Raw genomic sequence first — 22,729 nt, forward strand, 5'->3', positions numbered from 1 at the left:
AGAGGGCAGCAAAGACAGTTGTTTAACCTGATAACTGGAGAGTGAATACACCGACGAGCTTCAGTAATTGCTTACTTGTTTTAACAGTTCCGGTATATACTTTTAAAATATAAAGCACCAAGATAAAAGGGCTTTTACCCCCGAAGACAGCTTCGCACTTCTTATATAAAGTCTATATGCCTTCACATCAACCACGTGCACACGTGGAACTTCAAACTCCCATCAACCCTTGCGAGATTTGAGTAAGAAAGGTCTGCCTTCTGCTCGCAATGCTAACTCCTATGCAATGCTAGCCGACTGCTACAGTGACAATAAAGTTGTTCCAACATGTCGAGAAGACGTTGAACCTGAAGCTTCCTGTTCCTTCCACCCCCCTCGTGTCGCTAAATATAGGTCACAAGCTGTCTGAACACACCTCGCTGGATTTGCTGACAGGCGAGTCTCACTTCCTTCCTTTGACGGGACAGGTCTCCTCTGCCCAGTGCACGCGAGCAGGGAGGGACCACGCGTCCTCCTAGTTATCATGTGCTGAAGATCAGTGTCAGACAGTAGCAGCGATGAGGGCCGGCGTCGGGACGCGGGTATTGGACAGAGCTGCAGCGACCTGCATCCTCGCGCTCTGTCTCGGCTGTCTGCACGTGATCGCCCTGAAGTCGCGACTGTTCACCCGGCTCGGTGGGGCGTCCTCCTCCACCGAGACCCCCATCAGCTATGACACGTTTTATTTTGACCAGAAGGTGAGTGTGACGTTCACCCTTTTATGATTTCGTTGAACTCCTTTGCTTTGTGAAAAGTATGTGTGTTTCAGGCTTCTATCTCCTTTTATGTCTTTCTGTTTCACTTCACTTTTTAAAATGTGTGTTCTGCGAAGGAAATCGTTCAAATGAGTAAATGTGATCCCCATATTTGGCCCCCAACAATAAAAGAATAGATTGAGTATGATCAGACCGGTGTTATACTGTCAATATGATCAGCATCGCTTGCTGTTGACGAATATCTGCATCACTTGCTCTTTCTAAAATGTGAATGCACTTATCCCGCAGAAGTTGTTCATGTGTTTAGTCTGCAGACAATGGCTGTTTCCCTCGGGTTTCCTGTAGTGAATGGGAAACCATCACATTTTCTTCAGTGGAACTGGCTTCCTGCCTAAAAAGGCCTCCGAGGCCCGGTGAATGTGTAACACTTTACCTAATGGTAGATGGTTTCAGAGATCTTCATCCAAGCCTTTCCATTTCTCCATTTGCTGCGACTTCATGGAGAGTCAGATTGCACCATGACTTCATGCAGCGGTACGCACCAGAGCGTGTCGTTTAGTGACTTGTGAACCTGAGTCATGCACACAGTCACAAGACCGTGCATGTGTCGAAATGACTCTCCTTTCCCTGCAGTCACGGATGCTGTGAAACGGGAACTCACAATTAAAGACAGCCTGTGATCTGTCTGTATTTACATTTTGAACCTTCTGTTGGACATTTAAGCCTGTTTCTCTGCCAACGAGATCAAATGAGAGCTTTGCGAGCAATTTCCAAGATCTATATACTGAAAAAACAATCCAGTCCGTAAGAAAGGAAATAGAAACGATCCTTGATGCCGTTGAGAGGATTAATAAACACGTAATAACACACAGATTATCATAAAGAGTGCATTTCCAAAGCACACTATGTTAGGCTTTTTTAGAGCTGCACTGATGTTGATATTTCATTACAGCTGTTTTGATAACCCATTAATAATTTAAATATTTTTGATGGTTCCAGAGTCTCAAATAAGAGGATTTACTGCTTTTAATTGCGTCACCTTGGTCTACAGAAAATAGTGAAAACAATGTTCTGATGTTTTGTAGACTGGGCATTTAGTCGATGAATCAATAAATGAATCGGCTGATTAATCAAACATGAATGCCTGCTAGCTATAATACAAATAAACTGCTGATAATGTGTATATGCACAGGACAGTATTTGGACTCGGGGACAATGCTCTCCACCTGGTCCAGCCCACGGCATCCGGCCCAATCAGCCATGTTGAAAAGAAGATAAAGACCATTTCCTCCCATCTGAAGTCCATTGTCTTGTCTGATGCGCTTTCTTTTGCCCATCAACAACTAATTATATGCTTCTTCTCGACAAGTACACCAAATGCAACCCCTGTAATCCGCTTTTCAGTAGCAGAAGCGAGCCTGCTGTTTTTTTGTTTTTGTTTTGTTCCAAAAGACTCATCAATCACGCCGCCTTTCGCTCCACTCTCTGTGGGACGAGCTGCTGTGAGGAGTTAACCAAGTGATCTCGCAGAGGAAATCCTCCTGACTTCATTTGGCCTCCAGACAATGAATGGAAGTGTCCTTTAGCATCCTCCCAATTAACTGTTGGAGTTTGCTGGAGCTTGTTGCTTTGCTTGTTTCCCCTCATGTCTTCATTTGCTCGACTGTAACGCAGGCAGTCTATTTTCCTGTTGAATAGTCAAAGTTCTGGTCCAGTAGATGTCCAGTATGTGAATTGAATTTCAATTGGATCAAAGTGCTGCCCGCAGTCGCCACATGGTGGCACTCCTCATCAGGGTGTGGATTTGTTATGAAACCCGTCTCATAGGTTTTGTGATGTGCATACAGAGTGGGCGCAGAGGCGGGCGAGGGGGTGTAGGGCGGGGCGCTCCATGTATTCAACCACTTTAATTTAGCATCATAGTTGAAAGGAATATTTTTGTTTGCGCTGCAACATAATCTGTCTTTAAATAATTGAAGCATTTCATTCCAAAAATCACGCATCTACCATTTTAAAACCCTGTTATGAGTAACATTCATTTTATTTAAAAATATTTTCAATGAACATACAGCTACTTAAATGTTAAGAACGTTTTGACATTACACTTTGGATGACTAACACTACTGAGACCTAGTTAGCTGCCAAAGTGCCAAACTTTTCCTTTTAACTGTCTCCTGGTCTCCTCACACTTAAAAGCATTGCCAAGCGCTAAGGAGTCGAGGCGTGAATGAACACATTGAGGCCCCAGAATCTTTTTGGTGTCACCGGCTCATAAAATTGCTGCCTCTTTTGTGTCCACTGAGGAGGGGAGTGAGCGAGGAGGGGGAGGGGCAGATAAAAACAAAACAAAAACATTTTGTGTTAAGTGTTGGTGCAGTTTCAAGGGGTTGGACAACTCGACAGCCTCATGGGGCCGTCGCCTCTGTGAAGTTGTTGGTTTCTCCCTGCTTTTGTTTTATGAAGCGTACAGGAAAAAAATAGTTGAAAGGGGAAGATACCCCAGGTTCCCTGAGTTTGGATGAAAGGATATCTCGGAGCTCATCTAAAGTGGAACTAATGTGGCATCCCTTGTTTTGGCTCCAACATATTTTAATACAAATTGGGGCTAATTACTCCAGAATCCAACCTCGGGACTGACATTTCACAAATTGGCACAGGGCCATGCGTCCACTGATCCCTCCCAACTCGGAGTAGTGTGTGTGTGCACTGCACTGCAACCGCTGAAACGCTAAGTGTAGATTTTAAAATCTGTATATTATTGACTGATGCACAAGGGAGACTACAATTTTGACCGTCGCATGTTACACATTTTTAGGCAAGTGAGCTGCACAGTTCAACTACACAGAGACCGATTTATGTCTGACATCAGCAGTACATGGAGGATTTTGCACTAATTTCACGTTTTTTATGTGTCACAGATTGATCATTTCGGTTTCCTGGAGGATGGCACCTTCAAACAGAGATACCTTGTGGCCGACAAACACTGGCAGCAGCCCGGAGGACCCGTTTTGTTCTACACTGGCAATGAAGGCGACATCACCTGGTTTTGCAACAACACTGTGAATATCTCACCTGTGACCTTGTAGTTACGCTGTGCATATAACCTTCACTCTTTATTTAGCGCCCGGCACCGTTTTCTCCGTAGGGCTTCATGTGGGAAATTGCAGAGGAGTTGGGTGCCATGCTGGTTTTTGCAGAACATCGTTACTATGGAGAGTCCCTGCCTTTTGGACAAGACTCTTACAGTGTAAGGAATATGCAGTGTTACACTTGGAGTGCATCCAAGTCTGATTCAATTCTGATCAAATATGGTATATGCATGTTTTTTCTCCTTTTCTGGGTCGGTAAGAAATTACCAGTACTTATAACAATACTGGTCACCCGCTTGCAGGACAGCAAGCACCTGAACTACCTGACATCTGAGCAAGCCCTGGCAGACTTTGCAGTGCTCATCCAGAACCTGAAGAGATCTTTACCTGGAGCTCAGCGAAGCCCTGTCATCGCTGTCGGAGGTTCCTATGGAGGGATGCTCGCCGCCTGGTTCAGGATGAAATACCCCAATATCGTTGTTGGGTAAGACATTGGTTCGGGTCAGGGGTCCCCTTTAGCTTGGATTCCCCCTCAGATTTAGTGGGCATATATGCAGGTTTTTCAGCTCCAATCAGTTGCAAAAGGCCTGAATATCAAACAATACGGCGTGCACCTTGCTCAGAGGAATGACAGAAGTTTGAGACGTAATCAGCGATGCATTGACCTCTCCAATGCCTTGTGTACATGTTGCAAAGATTACCTCGTATAATGGAAATGTTTTTTTTTCTTATTATATTTCAGCGCTCTTGCAGCTTCTGCACCTATATGGCAGTTCAGCGGGATGGTGCCATGCGGAGACTTCTACAGAATAGTCACACAGGACTTCGCCAAGAGCGGCTATAACTGTGACACAAATATCAGAAAGTCCTGGAAGGCCATTAACCGTGTCTCTTCCTCTGGTAAGTTGTACAGTCACGATGGGTTGATTTATCCTATCTGTTATAGTGTAGTGCACATGACTCATTTGAATTATTCAGAATGAGAAAGAAACTATGTTTTATATTATATGTATGAGAAAGCCTCCTGGACTTTAAGAGTTTCTGCACGTTTGTCCACATCGTCCTACATTTGTGAGTTTGATTCATTGTCTGCTAAAGCCTGAAACCAGACAGCTGTTACTAAAACTTGTTATATAAAGTGGGTATAAAGTCTGGAGCCTCTCCACAGTGGAGAGAACAGATTGTTATGTGTGGATCCATAAAATTTACAACCTGCATAACTCAGACTTTCTCAGTCCTTTTTAGTATTCGGCTCAGATCAGAATAAAAGAGTTTGCTCACAGGATCCCTTGGTACATTTTCCATCCTCACAATCCTAAACTATTGGAATAAGCTGTATTGCATTGTGTGATACTTTTTTATTATTATCACATGATTGGTGGTAATAGTATACCAATATATTATATACAAACAACTTATAATAAAGGCTTCATAATTTGTAATCATGGCTTGGTTTATTGTTATTAAAGCATACTAATGCTTTAACAGAATTAACCTTCAAGGTGCTAGTTTAGAGAAAATGCTCCTCACATAACATTTTTCTCCTGAATTCATTAAGAATTCATGGGAGCTGTAGTCGTTAAATGCTAGACAAAATAAACCTTTGTATTACCTTGGATAAAACGACAATGTCAAAATCAAAGTTTAGTACCCAGCAGTGGACATCCACACAGCGGTGACGTTTGATCATGTCTTGCTCTCTTTTGACAAGCGACTGGACTTCGGTGGCTGTCGGAAGAATTCGGTCTCTGCATCCCGCTAAAAAACCAGAACGATGCCGCTGTCTTCAAGAGCTGGCTTCAGGAGACTTGGGTGAATCTGGCGATGGTGGACTACCCCTATGAAGCCAATTTTCTGCAGCCACTTCCTCGCTGGCCGATACAGGTACAAAGATCCAGCAGTAAAATAACATGTAAAAGAGAATTTTGGGAATCAAAAAAACAAATCCAATAACATTCAAATGCATGTTCAACTTTAAATGTACTTCCTGCCAAAGGCCTTCATTTCATTGCAACTTTAAATTGTGTTTGCCTTCGGTTAAGCGCCGGTCAGCCTGTCCTTGATTGAAGTGAATGTGCGATTTAGTCGATTGTGTTACAAGTGCAAGTGTACAAGTGGTCTTCCAAGCTTTTGTTGACAGCAGCTGTCAATTAACTTCATCAATATTCATAAGGATCTCGCTTCTTTTCCATTTTAAGCATTCTTTAGATGAGCAGCTACAAGTAAGCCACCGTTCTTTTCTTTCTCTCGTACCAGTGGTCCTTTCATCCGCACACTCCGTTAGATCTCTGAGGTGTTCCTCTCGGGACGCTCGCATGGCGCCACAGAAAGAGAACATTTGCCCAGAGCAGCTCATGAGGCCATTAAAACAAAGGTCTGAGTCTGGAACAAATACTTCACTGGACACTTGATGAGAAAAAATAATGGCATAACTTGCCAAAATTGGAGAAAAAAAAGAAAATCATGTAATGTGGCAAGCCTTTTTTTTTTTAATTCTCCACACCACAAAATGTTCTTTGTGTTTTATGTGAAAGAGCTTGTGGCAACTATAGTGGCTGCTTCTGATTGACTTGGATGCAGTGTATTCCACCTTGACATATCACGTGCATAAACCAAGCTCTGCTACTGACCCAGGACTCTGTGTTCGGGGCTTCAACACGACTCAGTACAGCAGACACGCACTAAAACTTTTACCCTTTGTGATACATTTTTTTCTGCGTATTTGTTCATCATTTAGGCTCTGAATAGATCCAGGAGCATTATGTCAGTGGAAATAAACACTAAATGGTCATTATGAGTTTTTTGGCTCCTTGCCTTTAATGTATGCGACCCCTATGGGTGGTTTAAGCGGTTTAGGTAGTGGGTGCAAAGAGAAGCTTTTTTAATGACAAAGCTAATGTGATTATCTGAGTGAGTGTGAGAACGGGGTATTGAGGGCTTAGAGGAGGGAAATCTGTTGGCAGAGATGAATGTATAAGCCTAATCCTATCTGAAAAGTAAGGAGAAGATGCTTTGGAGCAATTGCAGTGTTTTTCTTCTCTTTTTTTCACGGTATAAATCTTTGGTTGGACATGTCTGTGGCCCTCCTCATCCATCGACCACCAACTCCTCCCCAGCCCGCAGACAAAAGCCTTAGTAACAGACTCCACACTAGCGCAGCTCCCCTCCAACCTCAGGACAAGAAAGCCCAGTTTGTCTGCCTCACAAAGAGGGCAGAACAACAGCCGCAGCCAACTCTGCTGCTGCAACCATAACAACACACAGTGAAATTAAACAGAGGCTGAAACTCAAATATTTATCATCCACGCTATTAATTCTAAGGAAATCAACTGTGGTCAAACAAAATAGTATTAAGTAGAACAACATTTAGGCATTGCCTAAAAGTAAATGTGTGCTTTTTCCTCCCGGGCCAAGATTACAGCGATAAATTCAAGTTCATTCCGGGGAATTTCACATGCAAATTAGGCGCCACCACTTTTTATGTGGAAAAACACTTTATGGGCCACAAGAAAGCTCCATTCTTGTAAACAACTCGGATGTAAGGTCATTAGATATTTATATTTTTCTCTTTTAATTCTATTTTCAAAAGGAACGGCATGAAGCTTTAACAGCTCGCCTGAACTGTAATGTAATCACAAACCTAATTTGAATGTTATATTTTTCAAGGTGGTGTGCAAGTATCTGGCTTTGGATCCCGCTGTGTCCGACTACCAGCTGCTGCACGGCGTCTCCCAAGCGGCAAAGGTCTACTACAACTACACCGGAAGCTCCTCCTGCCTCAACACATCTCAGACGGCAACCGGCAGCCTCGGCGCCCTCGGCTGGTTTTACCAGGTGCGCTGACGGAGAGCGCGGGAATCAATCTCCTCACGCTTAATACATCAAAGCACACGCGTGTCGGCGGGCAGCTTTACCTGTCGCGATGAATACGCGTTCAATTCCTCATTCCTCATTTCCAGGCCTGTACGGAGATGGTGATGCCCATGTGCACAGACGGAGTCCACGATATGTTTGAGCCCGACGAGTGGAACTTCAAGGCCTTCTCTGATGAGTGCAGCGCCATGTTCGGTGTCAGGCCACGAGCGGACTGGGCAGGCACGGTCTACGGGGGGAAGGACATCGCCTCGCACAGCAACATCATCTTCAGGTGAACATGGCCTGTAAAAAGCCAGGGTTAGGCAGAAGGTTTCATCGGTTTGTCCTGGGCGGTGAGAGCCATTCAAAGTGGCTTCTATTGCAGCCATAGGAGGTAGGCAGAAATATGTGAAAATCTGGCTCAATCCCAAACACTAAAGTAGGTCATTTGTGCCTGAATACCAATTAGCAGCTTTTGTAAAACTAGGAAAAAGGTCTGGCACTCAGTTTTCAAAGCGACTCAAATAAATTGTCATAACATATCCCGGTACAAATACAGCTCTGACAAAGAGGACCAGCAACCCACGTGGGAGGTTGACAGATTCAGACACACCCCCTACATGAACCCACGCCACTGAAACCAGCAGTGTTGGTTTAGTCAGTTAGAATGAAAGTGTTTTTTATTTAGTAGTGTGTGTTTTTTATTTGACTTAATCTGTATTAAAGTATATTGCCTTATTTGATTTGTATAGTTCTGGTGTTAAAAGTAGCCCAGTAGATAAAAAAAGACTAATGAGGGATTTCACTCTATCCTCTTAACGCCAATGATGCTCCATCTAAATACCCAAACACCTTTAAATGTGTCTGATCACCGTCTCGTTTGTCGCATTTCAGCAACGGAGGACTGGACCCGTGGTCGTCCGGTGGCGTGACCTCCAACATAACAGATTCCCTGGTTTCCATTGTGATCCCTGATGGAGCCCATCACTTGGACCTCCGCTACAGCAACGACCATGACCCACCGTCAGTCAGCGCGGCGCGGGTGTTAGAGGTGATGTACTTTCGAGAGTGGATCAAGCAGGCGACAAAGACACCTCAAACCTCTTAGTCCCTAAAAAGCAGCCCAATGTCACCCGACCCAGTTTGCCTGGCTTTAATTCACATGACAGTGTTTCACAAGGTGCTCACTGCATCATTCTGCCAAAGTTTGTGCCTTTTGTATTACAGTCGTCCCTCCCTGTAACGCGGTTCATCTTTCGAGGACTCGACAGTATGAACGTGCATTGTGTTCGGCGTCCTGATTGGCTAAGGGACTGTACTGTACACCCCTGTCAATCAATCTCCTCCGTGCAGTGTCTCCTGTACAGTACAGAATACGTTCGGCTAAAAAGTCAGCGGAGCGGCGCCAGGACAAAGAGGCACAGGTCAGAGGACCTCATAGATTGATCATTAAAATTGAAAAAAAAATGTAAATCCCTGAAAGTTTTTACTTTTGAGAGTGTTTAAATAAAAGAGAAATGTGAGAAAATGGTAATGCCTGTCTGAGAAAAGTGTATAAAAGTGTGTGGTTAGGGGTTTTACGGCCTTAAAACATGTATAATAATTGGAAAAAATAAAGCTGATTACTTCGCAGATTTCGTCTATTGCGGGTTATTTTTGGAACGTATCCCCCGCGATAAACGAGGGACCACTGTAATGTTGTGGACAATTTTCTTTCTTTACATTGATTGATGGCCTTTTTTAATAAAAAAAATGTTCAACACAGCTCTTGATCTTAATACCAATGTCATTAATCACGTGAGAAGGTTTTGTTTTCATCTTAAGTGTATCCGACATCAATTGTCTTTGACCTAATGAGACGCCCTCCATTTATAATAATAATAATTCTTTTCCAAGGGCTTGGAGAGGCGTTCCATGAGGAGAAATGAGAAAGATTGTCTTGTTACATTATTTGTCTATACATTTAAGATTTTGCTTTTTAACACTTAAATAAGTCTCAGGAGAAAAGTTTTGCCCCAAATGGAAAGACAATCTAATTGAACATGTTTCTTTTAATATCCTCCGCACAGTGTTATTTAACTTGATGTGTTATTGTTCACAGTGCCTTCCTCGCTCTTTAGGTTTTCTATTTATGTCGTGTGCCACCTTTACTTGATATGCTGTTGGTAAAACAGATTCAAAAGCTACTGATGATATTGTCATATAATCTTTCTAATCGTCTTTTGATCATAACAGGATGTAATGTTACTACTCAAGCCAATTTTTTGTCACGTTTTAGAGAGTCCAGGGCTCTCAAGTTACTTCCACCCTGCAAGATTTAATAAAAACCCAATTGGAGGAGGCCAATAAAGTCCGTGGTGGGAGATTATTGCAGCTCCGCCTGCTGACCTCTCCCCTGTGGACCAACCTGTGGGATTCCCCCAGGCTCGCATTCATTCACTGGCTGCCATTAAAGCTCTAAATTGTGGCACCAAGGCAGCTCATAGACCTGGGTTTGTTCCCCCCTGCTAATAATATTATTAATACAACTCCTGGGGTGCCAAAGAGGTTGAGGAGGGTTGATGGAAGGTTAAGAGTGAACCAGGAATCGGCAAGGACCAAGAAGCCCTTTGTAGTTCACCATGAAGCCATTTTTTCCTATTAAAAAAAAAAAAAAAGAGTCAAAGACTGAAATGTTCTAAAAATACTCAGACTAAAACACTTTGACTCCTAATAAAAGCATGTCTCGTTGCTTTTTAATTTCCTTTAAACTACTCAGGCCCAATTATTTTTCCACCCCCCCTCCTCTTGTAAAGCAGAGATTTCTGACATGACATGACTTTGTGAGGCAGATGGGGGAACATGTCCTGCGCTGGTATGTGGGTTGATTTTCTACCAGGAGACACAAAGCCTGAACATTTTGTCACAGGCTTGACTGGATCGCAGACGCCCCAGTAGAAAGACACATTGCTAAACGTGGGGGAGGACGGGGTCTCCGCCGCTAAATGCCGTCCTTAAACTTTTTCTCAGGACTTTGAGAGGTCATTAATTTTGCCAGCCCTTTCTTAGTGTCTGACACTGGCCATCAATCAAAGGTGTTATTAGTATTCTCTCGACCCCAAATCCAGAGCATGTCCCTGATCAGACAGGGACCACACACTAGTAGGAAGAGATTAAGCCTGTGTGTGTCACATCACGTTGGACCGAGCACCCCGCTCCCAAGGAGTAGGCTGCTGCTGAATAAGTAGCTTCTCCGGCACAGTGGGCGTGGTGGTCGCGTTTAACAATATGGATCTGTGTACTTAACAATTTGGTTGTAGGGGAAACATTATTAATTATATGAATTATCTTAGAATTCCCCAAAGCTCCAAACATAATGAGTTTTTGAAAATTCCCTCTATAGTTTGACCTTTGTGGTTACCACAAACAAACACCGGCCCATTGTAGGAATTTAAAAAATAACTTAACAATTAACCTCACACTTAACGCCTCGAGAGTGGAAAAAAGCCAAGAGCTCTCGGTTCACATTTTTTCTTTCCGAACCGCTCCGCTTCAGCCCAACCCCTATCGCACTCGCAGCCTTTATGCAACAATAGAAACTTGTTTCCGGGATCTGTGCGTCAGGCTCTGTGATGTGAATGACCCACCAGCACAAAAGCCAAAGCCCCTTGACTGGGGAAAAAAGAAGGGGGATATAGCTGCCACGACTGTGATGATGTCACTTTGCCAAAACTGTGCTGCAAGCAGAGCGAAGGAGGCAGAATCACTTTGTCCAGTTCTCCCCTACTGAATGCATAAGAGGTTGTAGTATGGCATCACAGCGATTCACTAAAAGTTTTGAATGTACAAATAAATGTTTCTAGTATAATGCCAGATTAAATTAACTGAATATACCAAATCTATTTTTTTTCTCGAGGTGATATCAGGTCCTTCATGGCCAGCTGTATAAACAGAAATATATTATTTATTTTGTAACCATTTATAACTCTTTTATTCATTTTTTTTTAGTTTTTCTCCATTTCTTTTCATCTGCAGACTTGTGTTGGGCCGCAGATAATTAGATCAGTGCTATCACTTTCACTGTCTCCTTTTCTCCCCCAGGAATTAGCATAAGAAAGAATTTTTTAACGGCCTCACTCCCTGGCTGCTTCAGACTTTTCTTTTCATCCCTCCAACTCTTAAATGAGTCACTGCCTCACCTCAACATGCACTTTTGTAAGAGGAGGGATCGTCTTTCAATAATTCAGCTGAAGTGTGCATGAAGGCATGAAGGCTTTATTGTGATCAGACTTGTGCATTTTTTTCCTGGTAAACAAATAGAAAACATGTGTCGAGTGTGGCGGCAAGTTACACATTTTATAGTTAAACTATGTCTGACAGTCCATACACTTAAAATTCAGTTGAAATTCCACTTAAATTGGCACGAGGGCTGGCAACGTAACAATCTGGCTCTTGAACACATCCTCCGTTGTATTCACAGCTGGCCAAGAAACTTCCTGTAAATAAGTTATTGTTTACAACAGAAGTTTCATACCCAGGATTTCTTCGGGTCAACATTTCTTCTGGCACACTGAGCCTGAACTGCACTTTATTCCGCTTTAATTTAACAGCTCCGGCAGCTTTTCTAGTTAAATCGACTGTTCATTATTGAGACCCATTTCACGAAGGGGCTGTGAGGTGCAATTTAATGAATCTCTGGCACAAAGCTCCCTTTCAGTGCCGGGCGAAGAATAGAGGCTATTTAGACCCTGTAGGGCTTTATGTCAAAGGCAGCCCATAATAGTTGTCAGGCCAGGGCAGAAATTCCCACTGGCCTGGGAATGCACTAGAAATCAACTTTTGCCATGAGCAGATTAAGACACAAGCGAGCAGTTAGGAAGATTCTCCCAAATAGTGGCATCTGTTTGGGCACAGAGATTTTCCCACTGAAAAGAAGCCTTTCTCACTACTGTATAGCCTTAGTTTGATAGTGTGGTTTGTTCCAGTGCCTAGACGAAAAGGAATTAGATTACAAGTTAACTTCGAGTTGATAATCCAGACAGGAAACACACAATTAGGCGCGATAATTGAATAGTGGTTACAATGTTTTTAACAGCAAGCAGGAATCTTATGAATAATGACACTCATTAGCCGACTAGTTTTAAGGGATATTTTACTTCAAACACAAAAAAAATTGTTTAAATGAGGGGTTGTTTAATAATGATACATAAAAAAGATATTTTCATTCAAGTTTAATAGAGAGATTTTGGTTCTACCCAGCAAACTATTCTTTTCTCTTTCCTGTTACAGTAATATCCTCCAGTTTTATGCAAAACGTTTTGGGTCAGCGCACACGCACACAGTTAAACTAGAGGGGGAGAGTTCTGACGGAGGCCATTGTCTTCAACTCGGCAGGGAATTTCAGACAAATCCCTCTTGGATGCAGGTGGTCAGGCACAAGCAAAGAGTTAAGTCCTGCGCCCTCATTGCCCCTCCTCTTTGATGTTCTGACATCATTAGTCCAGCCCCCCGAAAGATCTCCTTGCTTCCCTTCGAGCCCTTCACTTCGACTCTGGAATGTTAACAGGAACTTCATGAGCAGCATCAGGACCGATGGTTTGTCAGGGGTAAAAAAAAGACATGCTCTGAAGAAACTTTTGGTTCGGGGAGGACAGCGGATGCCACAGGTATAGCCGCTGGGCTCAGCAGAGTAATGGCTGTTCAGACTGCAATCATGAACCCTCAGTTCATGAATTTTTGCTTCCCCGGCTCTGTGATGGAGTACGACGTGGAGAAGACTCTGGATGGGAGTCTCCTCGGTGAGGCGGAAAATGACGAGGACTACAGAGAGACCACCAGGGACTTGCTGAGCTTCATAGACTCAGCCTCCAGCAACATCAAGCTGGCTCTGGACAAGCCGGTGAAATCCAAGAGGAAAGTCAACCACCGGAAGTATCTGCAGAAGCAGATCAAAAGGTGCACGGGCATCATAACGCCAGGGAACGTAGCAGAACCCCCAGTCAAAAGACAAGGCTCCCCTGTGGCTCAGCCCTTGCAGAGCAAAACTCCACCGAAACGCGATGGGGTCCAGGCCAGCTTACAGAGCAAGAGCTTGGCAGCCCTTTTTAGCCCTGTGAAGGATATAAGGGGTGAAAAAGCCAAGAAACCACCCCTGAGGCATCGCAATCTTCCACCCTCTTTCTTCACGGAGCCGGCCAACTGCTCCAAAGTCAGCTCAACATTTGGGATGACGCTGAAGGACTTGGAGCGAGGCAATCCTGAGGCCACAGAGTTCTTTGAGCTCTTAGGGCCCGATTACAGCAACATGGTCAGCGAACAGGACCTTTATCAAAGTGTCCGGGTGCAGCCAGAGATGGGGGGCCCGGATCCCACTTCCTACGATGCTCAGCATTTAGTTGGTGGTCTCCTCTACTCGGAGCCCTGGACTAGCTGCTCAGGACCCTCTAAGAAAGTAGGGGAAAGCCTGCGTACAGGTCTGACGCAGCCTCCTGTCTACTGTCCCTCTGAGGCGGCTTCTGGGTCCATAGAGGACAACGCACTGTGCACTTTGGCCTTCCCAAACTTCTTCACAGACTGCTCCTTACCTCAGGCCACTTATGATTTAAGTGGTGGTTATACCAGAGCGAATTATTCATCTCTATGAGAAAGTGACAATTCTATCCGGAGAAGTGCGGTCAAAAAGCAGATAAAAGGGCTCTGACAAGTTTAACAATGGTTAAGGGAGCTGCATATTACTGTATCATATTCCTATCTGGTGCAGAAGTAATATTGCAACTGGATTTCAACATTTTGAACATTTTTCCTCTCAACGACAACGAAAAGCGACGCGTATTGCTTTCTTTGAGGGAAACAAGGAACTAAAAAGGATGTTTTTCATAAACAAATATCAAAAGCTTTTCAAGTAACTGGATACCATGTACTTTACGACATCGAAGTTTCATTTACTGGTCTGTGAAATGTTAAAAAGTTTCTCAAGTAGATGTTGTTTTCATTATCTCAGGCAATTTCTAATGACATTCAGAATGAAAATGCAACCGATTCGGGGACAGCTCCAGTTGTGAGTCTGTTCATGAGGACGTTTCTCATCAATCGGTGAATCTGTTCATGAAGACATTTGATTCAAAAAGACAAAACACAAGCTGCAGAAATAGTTGTCGGTTTAGTCCACCAAAAGTTGCTAGGAAAGGGTAATTTTGGACTCTCATTCGACAAAACATGCTGAAACAATCGTCCCTGTTGGTGAATGTTCTGTGGAGAGAGGAAAACTTATTTTGCTCAAATGACTTTTCCAACGATGTGCGGTGCCATGTTTGTTTTCCAACATTTTACAGCTCAGAAATGAGCTGGCAGAGTGACCACTTGTATCCATTTAGTTGGAAAAGCCTTAAATGTATCTCGCTACTGCAAGAGGACAAAATAAAGCTGGTCTTTATTACTGCGACGACAGTGTCTGTGTCTGTGTTCATTGCTGATCATGGATGTTGTGATTATCAGAATACAAGAGGGTACAACACTGCATGTCTGTGTGTCTCTAAAATACATTTATACAGTTTCATACAGTTGAGTTGAGACATTTAAATCAAAGTAATAATGGTTAATACAGATAGTAAGGCTTGGGGTCAGATCAACAAACGTTTTAGTGTTTTACATCTTATCTTTTGTCTGGTGCTCCTTTATCCTGATTTTGTTCTTACTTAGTAAGTTCTACTAATTTTTGCCTGTTTGTTGTATTTAATTTATCGAAGCACTTTGTATCCTTGTGTGTTCTTCATAGATCAACTTTTACTTACTTACTATTTAGCTGCGACGCGATACAATTGCCTTGTAACACAACTGACAGTGTTGAGTTTACACACAACACCATATAGAACAAACGTAATAGTTTAAATAGTATTTACTATAGGGCTGACATATTGCACTGTATTACATCACAGAGGTGTTTTTAATTGTGCTCGTCGCGGAGTGTATTTAAATCAATATAACACTATAGAATTTACTCTAATGTGTGTGTGGGTGTATATATATATATATATATATATATATATATATATATATATATATATATATATATATATATATATATATATATATATATACACTCATATGTGTTGTTTGTATTTACAATGATTGCACACTGTACAAAAAATATATATTTTGTGTCTGATCCAATAAATCATAATTCTAGTCCCATTTGTTGAGACAGAATTCAGTGCTGCATGATTAATTTTACATTTCTTCTGGGACTGAGCACGCTGGTAAACACCCTGTGTGACAAACACCTCAACGTGTTGTGCAATTACAATAATGAAAGTTCATGTAAATGTTAAACCCCTTCACATCATTGCCCTTCATTAACTCCTCAACATTTTCACAAACATGTCTTTATTCCCGCTGATGGGCAAAGATGGAGGATTGCTAACATTTGTCTCAATTACATTCGTACACCACTCCACTGGTCCGTGTGGCACTTAAACGTTTGAAGATGGGGCCTGTTGAGGAGCCGCTCATTTCCTGTATTTTCAAATGATTTAAACTCCCACCAGTATTACCTCCTCACAGGAAATCTCTCCCTGGACGTTTGAATAACACGATCACATTAAAATTATTATCACCCTCTGGTGGCTGTTGAAGGTTACTAACTAAACTGATTTACGACTAAATCTGCATGTCGTGGGCCTGTAAAACCGGAGTGTATTTTGTGCAAAAGCAAGTAAAACATGCTGGTTGTTTTTTAGACATATGAGAGACAGTCAAACAATAATGTTATTGTAGTCTTTTCTAATAACACAAAGGACTTTTCCTGTGATGTCCAGCTGGTTCAGCATTGGCCAGAAACTATATAGGAGCGATGTCAGATCAAGGTCAAGTGCTCAAACTGTCACTGTCTATAATTTATCTTCTCTAAAATGTTCAGTAATGCAACACAACAATTGTAGCTCTTCAGATGACTAAACACGTGCGGTCTGGCTTGGGGCCACACTCCTTCGCATTACAGTCTCTCCACACATTTACACTGACCAGCGGTTTTACAGTTGTTCCCTATACTTGGCAGATGAAGTTTACCAGAGGTTAAGTGCCCTCGCTTGTTGTTGAAGAAGGCGAGTGCAATTCTCACCCCCCCCCCCCCTCCCTCCCAAGATTTATTGACCCATAGCTCTCTCCGGTTCTCAATTTTCAATCAAAAAAGAATATATAATGGCAGAGCTCCACAAATCTGTCAGTCAGAGGCCTGCAAGCAGCTGCTCGGCAAAGGCACTAGGTGGCAGTAATGCTCCATTCAAAATCAATGTCCATCACTCCCAGTCAGACAGAAAGGCGTGTGTCTGATGTGCGTGTGAGATTATGTTTGAAATTGAAGCCTTGTGTGGTGAAAATGTAGTGCCTTCTCAGATGTCGCTCCATAAAATGAATCCGTCTTGAATTGTGTGTTGGAGTAATATTTTTTTTTTGGAAACTACAAGGTTTAATCTTTTTTTTTTCAGAGTTGGTTTAAATGGATTTCCACTCACGAGTGTTAAGATGCTTACTCATGTAAGCGAATTATATGATGATGTACATATTCATTGTAATATATGCTCTACTTTGAAACACTTGTCTGCCAGGTTGTCTGTTGTGTTTTCTTCTTCTCACCTCCTGCCAGCTGGCGTTGTTTGCAGATTGGTCAACATACCCTGCCATAAGCAGGACAAAATAATATCTGGCAATTTGCAATGCAGCAAACTATTCGCACAGAAGGCATATGGATTTTCTGTCCCTGAGTTGACACTGGCTGATACATTCAGATTAGACCCTACTGATGGAGCTACAACTGTATCGTGCTTTGATTTATGGCACACTGGAGATGCTATGTTTGTCAAAACGATTAACAAGATCTGTGTTGGCGCAGACCTGAATAACAAGAGCCAGATATCTAGGTAAACTAGATAATATTCGGTGGATTTTCCCTGGCATGGTATGTGATGTCCTACGATGAAAAACAAATGCAGACACACATGTCATGTAATGGTTTGTACATGCGCACACGGCAAATGGAAACACAGGAGCCTGGTTAAAGATACAACCAGAACTGACATGTATTATTTTAGAGTTGTTTGCTAGTGCTACACTGGAAATTGAGTATCCATCCGCACTTGCCCTCTGACTGACCTTTTCTCAGCTTGTCCTCCTCATGTCTTGTTAACACCAGCGGGGTGGAAGCACGGTGCCAGATGATATCCGCGAGCCTTTGTAGCCTCTGTCAGTGACGTGCAACTTTTGTCCCAAAGCTCAAGCCAAAGAAAAATGGTTTTGTTTCATGGTGGGCGAATTATGATAATAAATGAAAGAAATAATTCACATGTTGCCTATCAAAACATTGCCTTTATCTATAATGAATTGCTTTGCAGGGGGAAATTCCAAGCAGCTCCAGCTTAATAAAACAATTTGTGTGTGGTATCTGCTCTTGAAAATTAAATTAATATTTTGGCATAATTGCCAACATACATGATAATACAATACATCTGTCATAACCAAATTGTACCTGTTATAACCCCTGTGCTTCGATGTCCAACAATGGCACTCGGTTATCAGCCAGCCCAGCAATTGATGTCTTCCTTTGGTTCTTCCTGCGTTCTGCTAAAGCTTTCCTCTCAAAGTCTCCAAAATAGGTGGGACTAAATTAAACTTTAAAACCTTCACTCGGGAAATATTATTTCATCACAGAGGGTGTTGTTGGCTGCTTCCCACCTTTCAAGGACCTCCTCTTGCGAGGCAGTACAGAGAGATACAACTTCACGTTGCATTTCTCACATCTTGTATGGCGAGGGCTCAACCAGTGATAGCAGTTAGTATCTGTGGAAATTCATTTTGAAATTAGTAATGTATCCCTCCTCGATCCTTTTCCTGTCGACGGTAGTGAGACTACCCCGAAGAGACAATCTGCTTGCATTACAATATATTTCTTCCCACATGTATTTCATGTCACACTGCTTTCCATTTAAGTCTGCGTTCATTTTCAGCAGCTATGATGCACTGCTTCCCTCCTTCGGGTGTTGTGGGTATGCTTGCTTACATCTGTGTGTTTTTGTCAGTATGATAACAATAAACAGAGCAGAAGACAAAAGTCTTGGGTAGATTAAAAACAATGCTGCTGGAAATCTTTCATCTCCAGCAGATGCCACACATATTGAAAGACACAACTCTCTCATGCAAATCACATGAATAAATATCAATCTGGAAACCATTCCCTACTCGAATGACAGACGTTAATAGGTGGAGTCACTCGGTTACGACTTCAAGAAACACAACTCCTTTAATTTCAGTGTCATTAAATGGACCAGCCCCCAAAAAGGGTCAAAGGAAGCAACATGTTAAATCCAATCTGATGGTTTAAAGTTGCAATATACAATACTCAGTGTATTCCAGCAGCAAACCCTTATTAGCTATGTAAAGATATAGTAAAGTTATATCTCTCCCGCTGTGTGTGTTGTTATCCAAGCTCATACGCCGATTACGGCAGACAACATCGTCCCAACCCAACAAAGCACCCACCATCCGCTTCGCCCTCAGCCGACACTGTTAGTTAACTTTTGCTGTACTTTTCACTGCTTGCAGGCTTAACTGTCCCCAAAGGCCAAAGCTGTTAGAAATTTTCCAAATCTGGTATTTAGCACCTTAACACTGATAGGAAAGGCCTGATAGTGATCTAATGCTGTTGTTGAGGATGCTGAAACAATAGTTCTACAATAGCAGTATGTTAGGCTACTTAGCATGTATTGAAGAGTTTGCACACAAGAGAGATTCTACCCAAGCAGCCTCCTCAGGTTCCTCGCCTTAATAATTGGCCATGCTCCATGAGAGCCACTGCTAGAAACTTTGGACCCCCTATAAACAGCTTGACATAAGCTTTAACACACTGAATATCTAATATCTCTAAACACATTCTGTCAAGCTCCGGACCCTGTGAATTATTCAAGACTCCCTCCATCAATTAGTGTCTCCGTGCACCTCCACGGAGAGGTGACTCTGGCTTTCGACCAAGGTCAACCCTTATTGATGACCCCCTCGTCCTGTCAATTTCCGCCATTTGTCACTGCCATGCTGTCCCTGATCCAAAGCACGTGACCACAGGTGAAGGTCAGGGAAAAGACCAGCTGGAAAATCAAGAACTTTGCACTGTGCCTCCTTATAACCTTTCCCATCTACATCTCAGCCTTGTCATAGCTGCTCTCTGGATGAGGCAGGTGACCAGCTAAACAGTGCCTCAGCTTTGAAGGTAATGATCCTTAATTTGATTACTTTTTGCTGCAAAACTTTTATGTTCACAATAAGGTCGATGATAAACATTAAAAGGAGGACAATGTCTGCAAAACATCACCATGAGCAATATTTTATCACAAAACTACGCACATGCTGGTCATGTGCATCAATTTCCCAAACTTTAATAATCTCCTGTCTTTGGATGTATCAAACAGGAGTTGGAACGTTGGGGATCTCAGTCCCCCACACACCTGCAGCACCTCATCGTCATTAGCATTTCTCAAATCCTCCAAACACATGCAGACAGAATTTACATATTATTCCAAGCACTCAGTTAAAAAGCGTTTCATATGCACCAGCAAGGCAGAAATGTAAAGTTTAGTCTCTTTCCCACCACTTTGGCATTGGCCCTCAGTGGATAAACCAACAGTGCAGGTGACAGCAGCAAGCACAAAGCGCATTTCAACCATAATAACAATTAGCAATGTCTCTTTCAGTAAAGCAACTGTGCACCGCCTGAGTGCGTACAGATAAAACAAATGGTGGACTTCTTATTTATTTATGTGTGAGTTTGTTTTCTTTCTCTGCAGTGTGACAGTGGTTGATGTTAATTGTTAACTGCACGAAAATGAATTTGGGCGGCATGTCCATCGTGTCAGCGAGTCAAGTTCTATCCCTCTAACAACAGCATGAGTTGCTGGAATGAACTTTACTGACATTGTTTACGGGATACCTTCTGTATGCCCTGTTGCACCCCCTTTTTTTTATAGAAAAAAACATACCATGAAATAATTATGTGAAAGATACATTTTCCTTATCCTCCTGTGATGCATTTTAAAATGTAGGAAAAAAATATTGACAAAACAATATATGTACATAGCAAACAGAACTGTCACACTCTATCTCTCTTTCTATTGATTTCACAACCTTTCATCAACAAAGCCCTGGACCCCCTCTGGCTCTGACTCTTACATCCCGGGACAATCAATTTCAAACACTGTTGCACATCTTTTCTTTTTCTTTTTTATTAAAATACACTTTTATTTTCAAATATATACTTGTTTTAAAGCAGCTTCAGCCTTCTCTGGCAGCCTAAACAGAATCACAAAGTTATAGCTATTTTATAATACTAAAAAAAAAGTATATATTTTATTATTTAATAATTAAAAGTTATAGCTATTTAATAATGTAATTGTTTTGCACAAATACACTACAAGTATTATAATACCTTTTGTCTATCTAGCTTATTTTCTCATTGCACACCTGCCTTCATCTGTTCCTCTGCTCCTTCAGACACTCGTATGGCTTCCTGGGACCTGGTCAACAGCATTTTTATCCAATGACATTTCACCTGTCTTCCTCTATAAAACTGCCTGGTTACAATATATGAAACCGTCTTTTAGAAGTCTGGACGGGTGATTTGTCACGGAGCCCGCGTGACCATTAGCCCGCGTGATTGGTCAGTGTAGCTAGCATCAAAGCTTGTCTGTGCACTGTGCAGGGTGTCAGTGCCGTGGTTTTGTTGGATTGATTTGGACAACATGCCTTGTTGTTGACCCGACGGGGTTGGGCTCTCCCCTTGCTGTGCTGGCTCTCGTTGCGTCGCCAGGGCGAGGATGGGCCCATGTAAAGGGTGTCAGGGGTCTGCGGCAATGTTGGCAACCCACCCTAGCCATTTTGAAACATGGGCGCTGCCTAATTGAGCGTTGCTCGGCCGGGGACTCCGCTCTGGTGGTTAAAGTGGTTTCGTGAGTTGGTACACGTCGGTCAACAACAGCGTCTCATTTTTTCTTTCTTTCTTGTGACCTCCCTACATGCTTCTGGTGGTGCCGTGTTGGTCGGGTGGGCCGGTCTATGACAGAAACTCTAGGGACACTTTTTTGCCCCGGTCCGCCCGTGATGTGGACTACACGGCACTTATTGAAGGCCTACATCTGAAACCCACGGCCCGCCACTGTTTTAAAGTACTGTTATCTGTTTGTTATTTGCCATATTTATCTATTATTACACTATGTGTATTGTGTTTATTATATTTGTATTGTTCTATTGTTTTATTCTATATTAATTGTTTGTTTTTTATTGTGCCTTATGTCTTAAATTCTTTGGATGTTCAATGTACTTGGCAAATAAACACTTTTGATTCTGATTCTGATTCATTGCCATTGTCTACCTGTCCACCAGACAGACCTCTCCACCTGTCCAAGTCCCAGTACTTTCACATCTAGCCACTCCCTCTTGCCCTCTCCAGCTATTCTCCTCACCTGAGCTTCCCTGTCCACCTGCTCACCTGTTTCCACGTCCATCATGAGTCCTGTAGAACAAATTCCAGTCCCATTTCCCCAATCAGTTTCCTGATTGTTTTTTTTTGCTTTCCAGTCATCTGACCGAGAAAGCTAAACCTGCAACCTCACTTTCACAATTGTCAGCATATTTTTGTTTCGTCTTACCTCGCACTCACCTGCCCGATAGATCAAATATCTGATGACCTAATCATGATTACGATTATAAAGTAATTTTATAATACCAGGTAATTTGTACTGTACTCTTCCCCAGCGCCCTCTTTATAAATCTTCTCAGCAATGAAAAGAGCACTCATCATAATTGCTAATGCCAAACAAAATTAGTCGGGACACTTAGGCCCAATCGTTCCTGCAAAGTCCACAAGGGCCTAGGACTGTCCTGCTGTCAAATGATCAAGTGCATGAGGGCTCCCTCGAAGACACTTTGAGCTCTTCAGGCGCACTTTCAATAAGTCTGGATTTCTCCTGAGGCTGCCCCTAAAAAGTCCTTATTGTTGCATACATTATGCATTCA

General features: G+C 42.6%; 2 protein-coding genes across 2 annotated transcripts; both read left to right on the forward strand.

The window, feature by feature from the left end:
• Positions 1-17: 17 nt before the first annotated feature.
• Positions 18-9,333, forward strand: prcp (prolylcarboxypeptidase (angiotensinase C)). The gene is made up of 9 exons (XM_068584375.1): positions 18-737; positions 3,674-3,814; positions 3,901-4,002; positions 4,147-4,328; positions 4,587-4,744; positions 5,556-5,728; positions 7,511-7,678; positions 7,804-7,991; positions 8,594-9,333. Exons 1-9 carry the CDS (start codon positions 558-560, stop codon positions 8,805-8,807), a joined length of 1,506 nt encoding a protein of 501 aa, XP_068440476.1. The 5' UTR covers positions 18-557; the 3' UTR covers positions 8,808-9,333.
• A 3,898-nt stretch (positions 9,334-13,231) lies between these two features.
• Positions 13,232-15,105, forward strand: LOC137790865 (protein FAM181B). Its single transcript, XM_068585427.1, has one exon. The coding sequence runs from the start codon at positions 13,371-13,373 to the stop codon at positions 14,319-14,321; it is 951 nt and encodes a 316-aa protein (XP_068441528.1). The 5' UTR covers positions 13,232-13,370; the 3' UTR covers positions 14,322-15,105.
• Positions 15,106-22,729: the final 7,624 nt, after the last annotated feature.

This window comes from Clinocottus analis, unplaced genomic scaffold (assembly GCF_023055335.1).
Source record: "Clinocottus analis isolate CAN_PGR_092001 unplaced genomic scaffold, fCliAna1.0.p SCAF_2, whole genome shotgun sequence".
In the NCBI taxonomy this organism is placed as follows: domain Eukaryota; kingdom Metazoa; phylum Chordata; class Actinopteri; order Perciformes; family Cottidae; genus Clinocottus; species Clinocottus analis.

Coding starts and splice junctions, on each gene's coding strand:
- prcp (XM_068584375.1), top strand. CDS start 558: ATGAGGGCCGGCGTCGGGACGCGGGTATTGGACAGAGCTGCAGCGACC. Junction 4,745..5,555: donor TAACCGTGTCTCTTCCTCTG/GTAAGTTGTACA, acceptor TCTTTTGACAAG/CGACTGGACTTCGGTGGCTG. Junction 7,992..8,593: donor CACAGCAACATCATCTTCAG/GTGAACATGGCC, acceptor GTCGCATTTCAG/CAACGGAGGACTGGACCCGT.
- LOC137790865 (XM_068585427.1), top strand. CDS start 13,371: ATGGCTGTTCAGACTGCAATCATGAACCCTCAGTTCATGAATTTTTGC.